We start from the raw sequence: 16,990 nt of genomic DNA, 5'->3' as shown, positions 1-16,990 counted from the left end.
CAGTGTTGGTCTTTGTGAAAAAGTTCAGATGCACCCAAGTATGATTAGTGCACAATATAGCATAAAATGTTTAGTTCTGTTTAGACTGCTCCTCCTGCTGACTCGAGCATATTTACTCTGTGTCGGACACTACAAGAACAACATAGAGGAAATGACAGACTGAGTACCGTAGAAAGGTCCCATATAGGGACTGTGGGAGGTCTGGGAGGATTCAGTCTCTTAGCTCCTCTAAGGAAGCGAATGACTAAATCGTTCCTTCCAATAGACTGGCCAAGCGTGGTCGAAGAGAACACTGCTAAGGCCGCTACATAGACTTTGAGCGTGGAAGGGGACCTGCCCTTATCCAACAGCTCCTGTAGGAAGGAGAGAACCTCCGTCACACCGCAATGCAGGGGTGACACACCACGAGCTGTGCACCAGCTAGAAAACACAGACCATTTGGAGGCATAGAGACGTCGCGTAGACGGAGCTCTGGCCTGCGTAATAGTGTTTAACACTCCCTGTGGGAGGTCAGCGGGTACCCGTTGATGGCCCACACATGGAGGGACCACAGCTCTGGGTGAGGATGCCAGATCGAGCCGTTGGCTTGAGAGAGGAGATCCCTCCTCAGAGGCACTGGCCACGGGGCGGTGCTTGCTAACTGCATCACAATTGGGAACCAAGGTTGGCTCGTCCAAAGTGGGGCTACAAGCAGCACTGAGCATCTTTCTTCCCTGACCCGTTCTACCACCTGAGTCAGGAGGGAGACGGGGGGAAAAGCGTAGAGAGGACGGCGAGGCCACTCGTGGGTCAGCGCGTCCTTGCTCTTCGAGAAAAATTCTGGACAGTGAGCGTTTTCTTGAGACGCGAACAGGTCTACTTCCGCTCTGCCGAATTTCTTCCACAGCAGCTGGACTGTCTGTGGGTGCAAAGACCATTCTCCTGTCGGAACCTGGTTCCTGGACAGTCTGTCTGGCCCTATATTTAGGAGCCCTGGCACGTGCGCTGCTCTCAGATTTATGTAGGACACCACTGAGACGTTGTCTGAACGTATTAGCACGTGGTGTCCCTTTATCAGGGGACAAAAGCGCGTGAGCGCTTTGCTCACTGCCAACATTTCGAGGCAGTTGATATGTAGGAGCTTCTCCTGCTTTGACCATTGGCCAAAAAGCGGTCTGCCCTCGAGCAGCGCTCCCCATCCCGAGGTGGATGCGTCCGTGGACACCACCATCACTCTCGAGGAAGTCCCCAGGCTTACACCTGATTGGTACCAGTCTTTTGCCTCCCAAGGTTTCAAAGCTGCAATGCACGCTTGATTGACCTTGAAGCGAAGCCGACCGGAGGCCCACGCTGTGCGTGGCACTCTCTCTCTGAGCCAGAACTGCAGTGGGCGCATGCGCAGAAGGCCCAACTGGAGAACTGATGATGCTGAGGCCATCAGACCTAGCATCCTTTGAAATGTCTTGAGAGGGACTATCGCGCCGCAGCGGAACGAGCCGGCTGCGCGCCGAATGTCCAGTGTGCGCTGAGATGACAGGCGTGCTGTCATTAGCAGCGAGTTCAGTTCTATTCCCAGAAAAGATATAATCTGTCTGGGGAATAGCGAGCTCTTTTCCCAGTTCACTGCGAGACCGAGATTCTCGAGGTGATCGAGTAAAATGGTCCTGTGCTCCACGAGCTCCGAGTGAGATTGGGCTAGAATCAGCCAGTCGTCTAAATAGTTCAGCACTCGTATACACCGCAGTCTGAGGGGTGCGAGCGCTGCGTCCATGCACTTCGTAAATGTACGGGGTGCCAGGGAGGGACAAGCCGAAAGGCAGGACTGTGTACTGATATGCCTGGCCCTCGAAGGCGAATCTCAAAAATCGCCTGTGACGTGACGCTATCTGTATTTGAAAATACGCGTCCTTTAGATCTATTGACACAAACCAGTCCCCTCGGCGGACATGCGCGAGGATTTTTCTGGTCGTGAGCATCCTGAACTGGCGCTTCACAAGCGCTCTGTTCAGCTGCCGCAGATCTAGTATGGGTCTGAGACCCCCGTCTTTCTTGGGCACCAGGAAGTATCTGCTGTAAAGCCCCCCTTCGCTTTGAGCTTGAGATAGGGGTTCTATAGCCCCTTTGCTCAACAGTTTCAGAATCTCGGCTCGAAGTAGATGAGCTACTTTCGATTCTACCGTGGTCTCGACGCGCGCCATGTAGCGGCGAGGGCGCCGGCGAAACTGCAGCAAATAGCCTTCTTTTATGATGTTCAGCACCCATCTTGAAACCCCGGGAAGCTTTTCCCACGCAAGTGCGCGAGTAGCTAGGGGCTGGATGCGAAGCACGCTCCGATCGGCTCGCGATACAGCGGCTTCGGTGTGCTGTGACATAAGCGTCGCGCTCATGACATCTGAGGCAGGGGGCGCGCTGATAACAGCGGGCAGAATGCCCGCGCTCGACTCCTCTGTAGTGTTTAACTGAGAGGGGGAGGGCTGGGCTAGTTCCATGTCTGTGTGTGGGCGTGGGCGCAGGGCAGCGGGCACATACACCACTTTTACAGCATTGCTCGCGTGAGCAGAGCGTATGCATACTGGTCTTGTATTTACAGAGACCGTGAGACATGTGGGAAGTAGCGTTTGTGGGCACTGGGTAGTGGACACGTTTGCTACGTTTAATGCGCAATCGATCTGAGTCGATTTTATGTGCGCGAGCCCTGTGTGAAGGGCTGTGCTTGTGTGTAGGAATGGGCACTGAGTAGTGGGCATTTTTTCTACAAATGAAACACCATCGGCCGTGGCCGGGACACCAGAAAATACACTCTTTAAGGGATTTATCTGGGTAGCCGTAAAAACGGCTTTTTTGTGCAGGCAAGCGGGCAATGGAACCGGCTTGTTGGCTGCTAAATACGCTGGACCAGTCACATTTCCTGGAACTGGACGAGCGGCAAGCTTTGGTGGAAGTCCGGCCGCAGCGGGACTTGGACACCGTCGCTTTCCTAGGCGTGCTAGGACGATTTCGGGGCCTCTGGCTTCAACGCAACCTTTGGCCGCGGGCCACGCGGGGCGGGGCGGGGCGGGGCGGCGGCTGGATGAGCGAGAGCGCGGTCTCGAGCTCTGGGTCTGGCGGCGTTGTGAAGAGGAGGCAGTGGGCGGAGGCTTAGGCTGTGAGCTCTGAGCAGACGGTTTCGCACGGCCTGCTGCAGAACTGGAGCGCTTCGGGAGGAAGTGCCTCATGGCCTGGGTCACTTTCTGCACCTCAGCGAACCTATCGGCGAAGTCTTTGACCGAGGTTCCAAAGAGGCCGGCAGGGGAAAGCGGCGCGCCGAGGAACGCGGTGCGCTCTGACTCAGACATGTCCGAGAGCGTCAGCCACAGATGTCTCTCAGACACGGTGAGCGAGGCCATGCTCCGTCCAATGGCCTGTGCTGCCGACTTGGTAGCACGGAGAGCGAGGTCTGTAGCGCTCCTCAGGTCCGGCACGCAGATTGCGTCAGGTCCTTTCTCATCCAGCTTGCGGAGGAGATCGGCCTGGTATATCTGGAGCATGGCCATGGTGTGCAACGTTGACGCGGCCTGCCCGGCGGCGGAGAAAGGGCGGCGGAGCAGGGCTGACGTCGTGCGGCAGGCTTGAGGGCAGCGCCATCTTAGCACGCCGTCCGGCGGAGGGCGGGCATAAGTGCGCTGCAATAGTCTCTTCGACCGGCGGCAGGGAGTGGTAGCCTCTGTTCTTTGCGTCGTCGACAGCGGAGAACGCCAAAGAAACAGAGGATCGTGTCCTGGCAGAAAAAGGGGAGCTCCAAGACTTAGCGACTTCTTCATGAAGCTCAGGAAGAAAAGGCGCTGGCTTGGATGCAGGTGAAGTGCGCTCCCCAGGCAGGAAGTAGCCGTCCAGCCGGTTGTGAGCAGGGTGCTCAGGCGTAATCCACTCGAGGCCGAGGCTCGCCGTGGCCTGAGTGAGTACGCGCATGAACTCCGCCTCAATGCTTGCTCTCTTCCCCGTTGAAGCACGGGCAGGGGGGGCGGGATCCTCAGAGCTCGCCCAATCCTCACTGCCTGATGCTAAGAGAGAGCAGGAATCCCCCTCTCGCAGCAGCACGTCGATCTCATCAGCGTCGTCGACAGAAGCGGTGGCAGACCGCGGCCGCTGTCCGTCCGGAAGTGATGCTGATGAAACCGGAGAAGCAGGCGGGCGCACCAGCGAGCTTTGACGGCTGGGAGAGGGCTCCGGGATTCGCTGAGCGCGGCGTTTTTTATGGCGCGGCACAACAGCAGTTGTGGGCGCAGTCTCGTGAATAATGGCAAGCGAGTCCTCAGAGTCGCTAATGGCAACAGCTCGCAGTGAGGGCAGCCGCCGTCAGCGAGCGCGAGAGCTGCGTGATCTTGACCCAGGCAGGAAGCGCATATAACATGGCGGTCCGCGTCGCTGAGTGAGGCTCTGCACGAGCCGCAGGAAGGCATCTTAAAAAAGACGCAGCTCTTTTAGACAGTGTGTGTCGCGCCGGCGAACACACACACAGTGCAGAGAAAAAGGATATAGGCGCTGGATAGCGCAGCAGGAAGGCGGTGAAGGCGGCGCGGCCAGCAGCTTCGTCGACTCGTCCCGCTGAAGTGCTTCTTCAACAGCGCGGCTTCTTCTCGGATCCAGCGATGTGAGTTGCTTCGCTGAAGGATGAAAAATCAGAGAAATAATGCCTGCGAGCGGTATTTATAGACCTAAGCCACGCCCGTTTCGGCGGGACGTGACGCAGAGGGCGCGAAGCGCCCTCATTGGGTCTGACGTCACTCTAGGTCTCGCTCGATAGGCTTAAGCAGTTGCCAGCAGACCAGCCAATAGGCGCGCGAGCTGCCTTGCCTATGTCTGTATGCTGCCGCAACGCGTTTTACATTAATACAAAATTAAGGATAATTTTTTGGCTTCAGTATTCTCGTGGAAAAGGATTTTCCCGGAATGAGTTTTGACTTAGAACACAAGCCTTTGATGACAAATTCTATTGACGTTTCAAAAACATTTATTGTAAAAATGACAACTGAATAAATGTTTTTTGGATAAAATGGTGTTTGTTTTGCTTAATTGATTAATGCCACTTAAAAGAAGTTTATTAAACCGTTTTTACTTCATTTTATAATTATATGGTGAGTATTTGATCAAACACGTATATATGTATGCCTTTATACAGCAAAAACATTTGCTGTACCATTATTATAAAAATAACATTACTATTAGTTTGTATGTACTTTAAATGAAAGTACAAAACTAGTATGACTTTAATAGTGTCAGGAGACATTTTTTTCTTTAAAATAATAATTTAATTTGTTTTTTAATGATTTAATAAAAAAAGTCGCGGTGGTGATGACGTCATGTAACCCGCGCCCTAAATTTCGAAGGTAACGTACTTTTGAATGTATTCTCAATATCATTATTGCTATTTTCACAGTGAAAGAAATGTATTTGGTCTTGTATAATTGTTTGTTGGCCAAAAGTGATTAAGTTTATGGCTCGCTTTTATGCGGATCAGGAAGCTTTCGCGTCCGCCCCATTCCTTTCCGACCTCCTGGCACGCCCATTGCTCCAGCCTGCAGTTACCTCTACCAGCGCCGATCAGCACAGTAGAGGAAATTCCGCGTAGTAACATGTGACGTTGAATCGTGTTGGAATTTGTACTGGCTGGGAATTCAGAGCTTGTTTAGGCGGCGTAGACTACAGACCCTTTACTGTCTATGCTACAGACATCTTTAACCAGTTCGAAAATTAAGATCGACGTTTGTTACAAATATTAAAAATGATTTCTCTAAAACGTTTTTTTCATCTAATAAGAGTTATCTTTCAGGACTAAGAATGCTGGTATTAGTGATTCTGCTTCTCGGAGTTCATCTCGCATATGCTGGTGAGTAGCTATAGTCTTGGTTATTTTCATTTTACAGTAGGCTATAGCCTATAGTGCCAGTGTAAGCTTTCTCTTATAAAGTATAGTGTCATTGTATGATACGTCTCGTATCTGATATCTTGAAAGAGACCTTTATAAAGAGCATAAAGACAAGAGTTTTGTTATTGACATTTTTCCCGGAAATAGCCTGCATGGAACACATTTTAATAGCATTAAATATTCTTATTTAATATTCCGTAAAAAAAAAAACAATAATACATGTAGGCTAATTTATTATTATTATTATTATTTTCTAAATTTTTATGTAGGTTATTTTAGATCGTATTTAGATATTTCAATTTTGATGCCATATGAAATATTTTAATGAGGGAAAAACAGCACGTGAACAAAAAATATTATTTGATTAGTAGCCATAGGCCTATAATGTTTTATTTTATCAAATAAACATTGTATTTGTGGCTTTATTGTTTTTGGGTTTGTTTTTAAATGACCAGGCTAGGCTCATCCATCAAACATTGATGGTTCGGCTATGTTTTGTTAGTAAAAGATAACAATGTTGTGGCCAAAACAGCTATCTTCTGTTTCGGGGAGATGGTTCTGAAGGGCTGAAAGTAGTGTACAAAACAGACGTTTAATAAGCGCTTAATTCTCTGATGGCACGTTTTGAATGTTATTGCCCAGAACACGGATAAGCTTGTCAGGTTTGTGGACACCAGCTCTGGGTTGACAATATTAGCCTAATTTCTCGATTTTAATTGGTAGGCCTAATGATGGATTCTGAATTGCTAAAACACACTTCTCAAAACTATCATCCACTTTGTAAAAACCTTAAACACAAAACCAGATCTTCAAACTTACATTCAGAGAACCTCTGGCTCCTCTGACAAAATCAAACAATTGCCTTAAAACCATTTTATCTGTGCTCAAAATCAAACAATGCTTTCAGATCATGCACTGAAAAAACGAGTTTGTTTAAAAAACCGAGAACACAGAATCCAAAGCATGCAGTTACAGAAAAAAAGTATATTGTTACAAAGTAAACACATTTTTGCAATTATGCAAAAAAACATAGCAATGACAACTTACAGTAGTAAGATGAATAAATTGTATACTGTATGCACTGCAGTATTTTGCTGAATATTGTATAGTATTGAATGTCTGTATATTCAGCACTTGCATACTGTGAAAATGACCCAACTGCAAAAGCCAAAAAGGTTACAGTAAAAAACTGTACATGAAAAGCATGTTACAATATAGTACATTAAGAAGAGTTGCGCAACTGCAAAATCAGAGCGAGAGAGATTATATTCTGCTTCAGCGTCATGTCTTTCGGTTGGGTCCGGCCGGAGAATGTCGTCTCTGCAGGAAAAGGGAAAAACCTTAAAGCCAGATCCAGCCTTGACAGCATCCAGCCTTGCTCTTCCTCATCCTCTTCCTGCTTGTTCACCAGCTCTTACACGTACTCTTCCTCCTCTCCATCTTATATTGTTTCCATCCATTGTTGGTCTCAACATTCAGTGCAACATTTTGAGTCAGTTTTGGGACTCTGAACTGACTTGTATTATGTACAGTTGGTTTGGTCACATCATTAGAATTGTGTGAACAATTTTGAGTCATTGTGTGTAAACGATGACAACTCTGTTTAACTTTTGCCTGCCTGTGTTTAGCATTTTGAAACATAAGTGCATCACTGTAGAGTTTTGCAAAAAAGAATGCATGAGATTTGCAAACAGTGTTTTAACTACATGAACCTGTTTAATGTTTTACAGAAAGAGATAGAGACAGAAAGAGATTTATTCAACAGATCGGTTTAGACCATTTTGAATTTGGTACAGAAAATGGGATAAAGTGTTTTAGTAATTCAGAAAAACTGTAACTATTTGGCCAGTTGTATGATGTATGTGTATTGGTGTGTTAAGAGTTTAGAAAAAGTACTTTAAGTATTGGTAAACGATTAGCAATTGAAAAAAAGGTACGTTTACACAATAACTGTAGAGCTCCCATTAGATCTGCAAAAACAGCTCTACCAAATTATCTTTCAATTACGGGGGTGAAGGAATCAATGGTTGTCATTATCGTGGCATTGATTTTTTCCCCCTTCTTTTTCTTTTTTCTCTCAGGAACACATTCCCTGCAATACTTCTACACGGCAACATCTGGTGTACCAAATTTTCCAGAGTTTGTGTCAGTAGGAATTGTAGATGGACACACTTTCACATATTATGACAGTATTATTCACAGAATGATAACCAGGCAAGAGTGGATGGCTAAATCTGTGGGAGAAGACTACTGGAACACAGAGACTCAGATCTCAGTTATGACTGAACAAGCCTTCAAGAACCACATCAATGTTGCCAAAGGTCGCTTTAATCAGACTGGAGGTGAGCGCTGCTGTATGCGCTGCTACAAAGTCCAGAAAAGAACATTCTATGTATTTTATTTACACCCCCATCAATAATAAACAAACAAATAAATAAATAAAGGGATTTTATTGCCCAGGAGAGTATTGATTAATATGCAAGATTGGCATAAATAATTTTCTAATACTCTTTTTTTCTAAGACTTTTTTACAAATATGCAATATGAATTATTACTCAGTATTACTTACATTTACTCTGTTTAGGTTAATTTGTTTGCAAAGTATTTCGTTTTGCCCCTTTGTGCATTACTAGCAACAGAGGGATTGTGGAATATTCATTAATTTATTATTTGACTCTGACTGTAAACAAAAAGAATCTGCCACATTATTGCCAATTTATTGCAAAAAAGGTTATTTGCTGCACAGTATGATTTGTAAATGCTCTTTTATGCAACCGGTAAAGACAACAAATTCAGTCAGTTAACTCACAATTCAGCTCAAATATTATATATTCATTTTTTTTATATAAAATGGGGGCCAAAATACCAAAAATATTTTCTGTCACATTAATTTGATTCTGAGTCAGACATGATACATTCAAACCATCTCTTTTCCTCAGGTGTGCACACATTCCAGCAAATGTTGGGTTGTGAGTGGGATGATCAGACTGGAGCAACAGATGCGTTCCGGCAGTTTGGATATGATTGAGAGGACTTTCTGTCTCTGGATTGGAAGGAGCTAAGATATATTTCCCCAGTGCAGCAAGCAATGCCCACAGTACAGAAGTGGAACAAGGACATAGCTGATCTTGAATATGAAAAACATTACTTCAGCTCTGTGTGCATTGAGTGGTTGAAGAAGTATGTGGAGTATGGAAAGAGCAGTCTAGAGAAAACAGGTACATCAGTTCTTATCCAGCATTGAACCTATAGCCCTACATGTTTTGTTAAACAATCTTGTACAGTAGACATTGTAAAAAAAAATCATATTTTAAAATGCAGTTTTATTTATTTCAAGGTAGATCGTTGTGATTATTTTAAGTGATTCAGATCATGTGGTTGGTGAATAATTAAGTTAATAATCTTTAAATGGATTACTGCACAAATGTTCAGGAGGAGCATGTTCATCTAATCCTGTCGATTAAACTGGCTGGAAAACTATAAGATATGCAGATATGTAGGCATTATGTGTTGTAGTGGCTAAGCTCAGTGTTCAGTTACTGTAAGGATCTATTTTCTTAAATGAAGAGGTTTGTTGCAACGACCCCCAGAGCTGGTGACTGTTAGTCTGCTGATTTGAGCCCTATGCCCCTGATCAAACCCTAGGTTATCATTTAGCATTAAAGCATTAGTTAAAAGATTACTTGTGTGTTTATTTACTCGATGTGACAAAGTTATATTGTAGACCAGGCACTGCAGGAAGACTGACAGTAGCCGAATTTTGAGATCATTAGAATCTGGATAAGCAGCTGTTTAGAGATAGATAGACGAATCTGATCTTCCTGTTAGAGCACAAATCCATGGCTGACCTAGAGGACTTTACTGTTGTCAAGCGTATCAAAATGGGTATGTTTTGATAAATTACTAGTCTGGCTGGGATGACAAGGAGTTCTGTGTTCGTTCTAAATATTGAAATTCTAAAGAAAATTATTACATAGAGTGAATATACAAAACTTTATTCTTGCTTCTGCCTTAGTTGAGAAAAGAGCTGTTAAAGCAAAATCTTTAGCAGACTCTTATAGTGCTGGTATTTATCTGGACAGTTCCACCACACTTCTACTACACATTATACAATGAACTGGATGAAGACCAACATTCACAGTGTGGTTGTGGTTTATAATTGGAAAGACCTCAAAATTGTGTGGCATGACGCGTCTCTCTCTCTCTCTCTCTCTCTCTCTCTCTCTCTCTCTCTCTCTCTCTCTCTCTCTCTCTCTCTCTCTCTCTCTCTCTCTCTCTCTCTCTCTCTCCAGTCTCTCCTCAGGTGTCTCTGTTGCAGAAGTCTTCCTCTTCTTCAGTGACGTGTCATGCTACAGGTTTTTACCCCAGTGGAGTAACAATCTCCTGGATGAAGAATGGAGAAGAGCATTATGAGGATGTGGATCTTGGAGAACTTCTTCCCAACGAGGACGGAACCTTCCAGAAGACGAGCACCCTCAGAGTTACACCTGATGAATGGAAGAACAACCAGTTCAGCTGTGTGGTGGAACATCAGGGCAAGAGTGTGACAGATTGTGGGACCTGCATAATTCCGGGTGAGACAAATTAGATGAGTGAACTACGAATGTAGTCCCTCCTGTGATCCCCACTTTTGAGTCTGTTTAAGGTCTTGACTCGCCAGAAAATAAATCCATAAATCTTTTTCATTAAAAACAGACCAATGCTTTATTAACAAGGATGAGGTCCCATGGCATGGATTATTGTATAATGTTTCCTGGGGTGCCCTTAAAATTTTAGCATGTTTTTAGATCAAAATTTTTAATAATTTAGAAATAAAAGGCATTTTTCCTAGCCTGATTTTAGCCTCTGATATTAAACGCTCTGTTTGAAGGGGCGTGTCTGCTGTGCCTGTGAGACTTCAGTGTAAACGCCCACTGCTGTGATTGGCTGACATGTCCGCATGTGAAATAGCTAGCATTACATGTAGAACTCTCTCTAAAACTTTTACTATTACAGCTTGTAGAATTTAAAATAATCCAAGATATTTTAAATGAACAAAGATATTTGCTTGACTGTTTTTCTACCCCCTCTTTCAGAGACAATGACCATTTGGAGTTCCTAAGGCACAGAGGGGCTGATAGTGATCTAGGCATGCAGGCCAAATGTTTGTACTTTGGGGGGTCGATGAATTGTCACACCTTTAGTACAGTGGTGGAACTGTAATTATCTGATTGGTCAGTTTGAATGTCTCACATTTGGGTTTTAGTCACATGGTCAAGGAAAGGATAAAACAAGATTGAAACTGTTGCTCTGGCTCTTTGATGCTCTGGCTATCTTCGTCTCTGGGTCCCTTTCTTGGGGGCTCTCTCTCTCTCTCTTTCTCTCTCTCTCTCTCTCTCTCTCTCTCTCTCTCTCAGGTAACATTTTTCACATATGCTGGGTACATTTAATAATATAAGTTATCATCATTTCAAACATTTATTTTGTAACTATTTTAAGTGTAACCATAACCATATTTTGTCATTAAACCTTTTCAATTGCAACTAATGTGCTAACTAGTTTTGTTTTGGTATTGACTTTGAAGTGCTACATATTGCAATACAATATCGTCACTATCTATAGCAACGCTCTCCCACAAATATTAAGCTATTGTAACTGCACTTATTTCCGTCGTTGGTATAAGTGGCAGTGGGTGGTTAAAGACAAGAAATGTGCAGTTTTCTACCATCTTGCCAATAACGTTTCTTTAGTCATTCGGCAGTTCTTGCAGCTTGAACCACTGCAGGAATTCCACCCTTACAGATGGTGCCGAAACCCGGGATCCCTTGCAGTGTGTTTTCTGAAATTCACTTTGATCAGAATGAGGACATTTTTTCACAGTTAATTTTGTGAATGGATTAAAGCTGATCTTCTGACCATGGAATGGGTAAGTCTGTTTTCATTGTTTAATGGTATAGGAAATGTCTCCATTTGCATGAATTGAATGAAACAGAATTTAGAAGGTTTTGAATAGCTTTAATAGTCCCATTACTGTATAATTTGTAAATATTGTGAATATTCAGAACTCCTCGGGGATGGAAGGGAAAAAATCTGATAATAGTGATGTATTGTTTGCTTTATGGAGCAAAAAAGTTGAGCCTACCTTGAGTAAACTCAAGAAAGAGTACATTGGAATTAAATGTCCAGATGAGGAAATGCTCCAATGGTGGGACACAATAGGCAAACATCAAAAGAAATCAAAACATGCTGAAATAATTGAGGCTTTAAACTTCATAAGTTTTACACATCTACGTGAGTTAACAACATGTCTATCTTCAAGTATAGATGCTAAATGTAAAGAAGTGCAATCTAAAAATGCAGAGGCACTAAAGTCTGAGGCAAAGATTCAAGATCTTCAAACACAGCTAGATAAATTGCTAGCTGAGCAGTTTGCCCTGACTGAAAAGTGTAAAAATCACAAAGAGACCATTGCAGAACTCAAGGCTAAGCTAAATGCTAAATTGTCTCCCAAAATGCTTAACAGCGATGGGACTAAGAAGCATGTTCACTTCTTAGAGGAGGTGACTAGCTCTAATGAATCTGAAACGTTTAGTTCAGAAAATGCATGTGCAACTGACCAAGAAAGTGTGCCTATTTCAGTTCTTAAGGTGATGCAACACCATAATAGCGCAGAGTCATGTACCAGAACGCATGGTGTGCAAGCATTAGAGAGTCGCGAAAACCCTGAAACTCCAGGAGAATGTAGCAAACATCCCTATGGTAAAGAAAGCAGGTTTTGCAGTTCCTGTCAGAAAATAGGCCATAAAGAGGGAAAATGCTGGTCACTGGGAAGGGGTAGACCTCCTCCTTATTTTCAGAAAAATAGTAAACCACTTTCTAAGGGCAAAAATCAGAGATCTGCACATACAGGTAAAACTCTTAGTGCGTTAACTGCTTTGTTCATGCAAGGCCTTCAGCTATTAACTTCACTTGCTAGTGGGTTAGTAGCCCAATAGCAAGAAGTTTAATATCCAAATTGCAATGATCCTGTTTGTATTTTCAAATGTGTAATTGTGCGTAACACATTGTGCTCATAGAACACACTTTATAGTTGTTTGTGCTACATGTGCACATAGGCTAATTAAGTTTATTCTTTAAAACACATGAATGCTTTACTGTAAGTGTTGTATGAAACACTTAGGTTAAAAGGCTGTAGATGCTAAGAATTCTAGGCCATGTATCTTGTGTAAACTGAATAATTGTTGCACTGGAATTGCATAGCAATTTCAAGTTGCATGTGTGACTATATTGAATTTGTTTGTCTCCTTAGTGGAAAACTCTGCTATTTTTCCATATAGCTGCAGTGAAACCACGTAAAGGAGCACAGAATTGCCATGTGGCCACAATGTTAATCACGATTTGCATTAACCATGAAAATGCTTTCCTCACAACAGGATTGAGTAACTCTGTACTTTGCACTTTTATCATGCTTCTCAACTGAAACATTGGTGTTGGAAGATTTTGAGCCAGATCACACCTCATACTCACAATCTCAGGCTGGCTCCCTGTTACAACAACAGGACCAAATTTGCATCACAATTGTAAAACCTCCTCACCTTTGTTTTGGGGCATGATGAATTTACACATAGCCACAGGTAAATGCAGCCACATAATCTGATCCCACACAAAGTCAAATCTGCATCTGATTCTGCCTCACAAAATTAATGCATACAATGTTATTTAAGTCTTTACATCTAGACTGAATTATAACTGTGAATTGCATCTAGTAATTGTTTGTTTTGTTTTTCTTTGGATTTACTTTATCACTTAAGTAATCATTGTCTCACCAAGTTAAATTTTTAAATTGAATGTCAGTATTTCTCATTTTTACCCAAGTACAAATATTTGTATTCTCATTCATGCATTTGAAACATTTCTGAAACTGATTTGATTTTTGCTTATTTGTATTTTGTCCATTTTACTTGCAACAATGTTTTGGACATTCATTCAATTGAATCTCTGTGTTTGGTTACACTGAATATTTTGCTGATACTCTTCATAGAATGGGGTTTTTAACCAGCATTTGTTGTTTTGTTGAAATGCAATTTATTTAAATGTTTCCAGAAACAGTGTAAGAGCTTGTTAGATCTTATTTTATTCTCCCTTGACCATATTTTTAAGTACATCAATTTAAGGGCTTTTTGCCAGAGACTAATTTTAATCTGACCATATCAAACCTCTGACCAATGTCAAATGCCATGTGCCTGCTTTTGCTGTTTGTTGTGCTATATGCTCTTTTAAGATAACAGGATCCCTGCAAGCAAAGTTCACATCCTGTGACCCGTCTTATAAAGAAGAACCAGCGTTCCCAGAGTCAGTGCCTGTTCTTGTGCAGGTGTGAAGTGTTCGATGGATGATTTGCATATCTATGAACGGTGCAACACCATTTGTTGGAGCCTTCCTCATGCAGGGCTGAAGGAGAACAAAGACTGAACATTGACCAACTGAGATTGCAACAAGCCTGGACGAAAAGTCTGAAGATACAACTAAACGCAACAGAAAGCATGTCTTTATGGATTGTGTCACCTTTGGACTCCATGTGTTTGGCCAACGGTGCCAAGGGGGGAATTGTAGAATTTAAAATAATCCAAGATATTTTAAATGAACAAAGATATTTGCTTGACTGTTTTTCTACCCCCTCTTTCAGAGACAATGACCATTTGGAGTTCCTAAGGCACAGAGGGGCTGATAGTGATCTAGGCATGCAGGCCAAATGTTTGTACTTTGGGGGGTCGATGAATTGTCACACCTTTAGTACAGTGGTGGAACTGTAATTATCTGATTGGTCAGTTTGAATGTCTCACATTTGGGTTTTAGTCACATGGTCAAGGAAAGGATAAAACAAGATTGAAACTGTTGCTCTGGCTCTTTGATGCTCTGGCTATCTTCGTCTCTGGGTCCCTTTCTTGGGGGCTCTCTCTCTCTCTCTCTCTCTTTCTCTCTCTCTCTCTCTCTCTCTCTCTCTCTCTCTCTCAGGTAACATTTTTCACATATGCTGGGTACATTTAATAATATAAGTTATCATCATTTCAAACATTTATTTTGTAACTATTTTAAGTGTAACCATAACCATATTTTGTCATTAAACCTTTTCAATTGCAACTAATGTGCTAACTAGTTTTGTTTTGGTATTGACTTTGAAGTGCTACATATTGCAATACAATATCGTCACTATCTATAGCAACGCTCTCCCACAAATATTAAGCTATTGTAACTGCACTTATTTCCGTCGTTGGTATAAGTGGCAGTGGGTGGTTAAAGACAAGAAATGTGCAGTTTTCTACCATCTTGCCAATAACGTTTCTTTAGTCATTCGGCAGTTCTTGCAGCTTGAACCACTGCAGGAATTCCACCCTTACACAGCTATTATACATTTTTAATATTACAGCTATCGAGATGAACGAATCGTGAGAAGTTTAAGTATTTAGATCTATTCCCATCACATAAAAGGTTGCAGTGATGAGCATTGAGCAGATGACAGCCTGTTGATCACGTGAATGAAGATCTTATGATTGCAATGCAGTTTCTGCACTCTCACTAATGATTTCACCAATGCAAACATGAGGTAAGTACAGTAAGAGATTCGTTGTGCAGTGTGACAGCATCGATTTCATAATGAGTTTTGGCAAGTGTCCAGATAAACTCGCGCTGTGTGATTGACAGCTTGCCGATTGGAAAGGGATTGTTCTTTGATCGCTTTCTGTATATATTTTATATACAGCAACTGCCATGCTTCGCTCGTTTGCAAGCCATGATGTCTCTCGAGGAAAAAACAATATCGTGCTAGTGTAGCTCATTTTCTCATGGGTGGGCAAAATTCTCTTTGCGGACAAAGCAGATAAATGGGAGGTAACCTTTGCCCTTATGACGACATAGGGGGACGATTCCAGATTCGCCTGGAGCGTCTGAGCTTTCATTTTCTCAAAGGCGAAGCAGGATACCCAGGGCTTGATTTACACCTATCACAATTTCTAGCCACTGGGGGACCAAAGGCAGGCTAGGGGAACTCATATTAATGTTAAAAAACCTCAAAGTGAAATTTTCATGCCATGGGACCTTTAAAATTAAGAATGAAATGGGTGAATTTAGATTATTTCTCAAAGAAATATGTCGTGAGTGTGGTCATTCTCAGTCACAGTTTGGCTTCTTCTCTTTAACAAACTTCTTGACCTGCAGAGAAGAAACAATTACAAAACAAACAATAGAGCACAAACACAATATGATTATTCCTGTATTGTTTTTATAAAGCTGCAGATTGTCAGTGTGCTGTTAATATACACACGCACTGCTGATCACAGTCACACACACTGTTTGAGATTTTCCCCCAGTTCTGGTTAGTAGCATTATCAGGCTCTTTGAGTAATCTGGAGTTTTCCTCTGATCAAACAGGAAGAGTAGATTCTGTTCCCATCGTGCCGATTGTTGGTGTTGTTGCTGCTGTCGTCCTGTTGATCGCCATTGGTGTCGTTGGGTATGTGGTGTACAAGAAGAAACAAGGTGAGGACACAGTTTTAGGCCATACAAAGTCTGAAATACCTTAAATAATACATAATAAATATTGTTTCTGACTTTAAATTCAAATTGCATTGCATTTGTGTGCTGTAAAGCAGGTCTTGTGGTTGAATATTAGAAGATAAAAATATATTAGTGCTGTCAAATCGATTAATCGCAACTGACAAAAAAAGTTTTTGTGTGTGTATATATGTCACAATTATGTTCTGTCTTGTCTGCACCTGTTCTTGTTAGTCCCTGATTAGTTAATCTTCCTCTACCTGTGTTTAGGTAGTTTCCCCATTTCATCCTGTGTATAAGTATTTTCTATACTCCCTGTTATGTTCAGTCTCTGGTCGGTTCTCGTTAATGTCAGAGGTGGTTGTGTCTCTCCTGCCTGAGTTCAACCAGTAAAAGACTTTGTTCAACTACCATTATTGGTGGGCAGATCGAGGCTTGGTGAAACACTGAAACAGTAGAAGCAAATGTGCCGTATTGTGTCGATGCTTCGAAAGGACACCCGTTTCCAAGGAGACCTCTAGTGGTCAGAACAGTGTAAATACAAGAGAGAAAAAAAAAAAAAAACGGGCCAAGCTT

At 42.8% G+C, this 16,990-nt stretch overlaps 1 protein-coding gene across 1 annotated transcript; it reads left to right on the top strand.

Moving 5' to 3' along the window:
• Window positions 1-5,666: 5,666 nt before the first annotated feature.
• Window positions 5,667-16,443, top strand: LOC311300132 (major histocompatibility complex class I-related gene protein-like; the record flags this gene model as incomplete). Its single annotated transcript, XM_084424266.1, is given in 6 exon segments — window positions 5,667-5,845; window positions 7,966-8,226; window positions 8,824-8,909; window positions 8,913-9,102; window positions 10,177-10,458; window positions 16,292-16,443. Coding segments are annotated over 6 exon segments (1,020 nt in total). The 5' UTR covers window positions 5,667-5,796.
• Window positions 16,444-16,990: the final 547 nt, after the last annotated feature.

Source organism: Rutilus rutilus, assembly GCF_951802725.1.
Source record: "Rutilus rutilus genome assembly, chromosome: 11".
NCBI classification, from domain to species: Eukaryota; Metazoa; Chordata; class Actinopteri; order Cypriniformes; family Leuciscidae; genus Rutilus; species Rutilus rutilus.
This window is presented reverse-complemented; position numbering and strand designations above follow the sequence as displayed.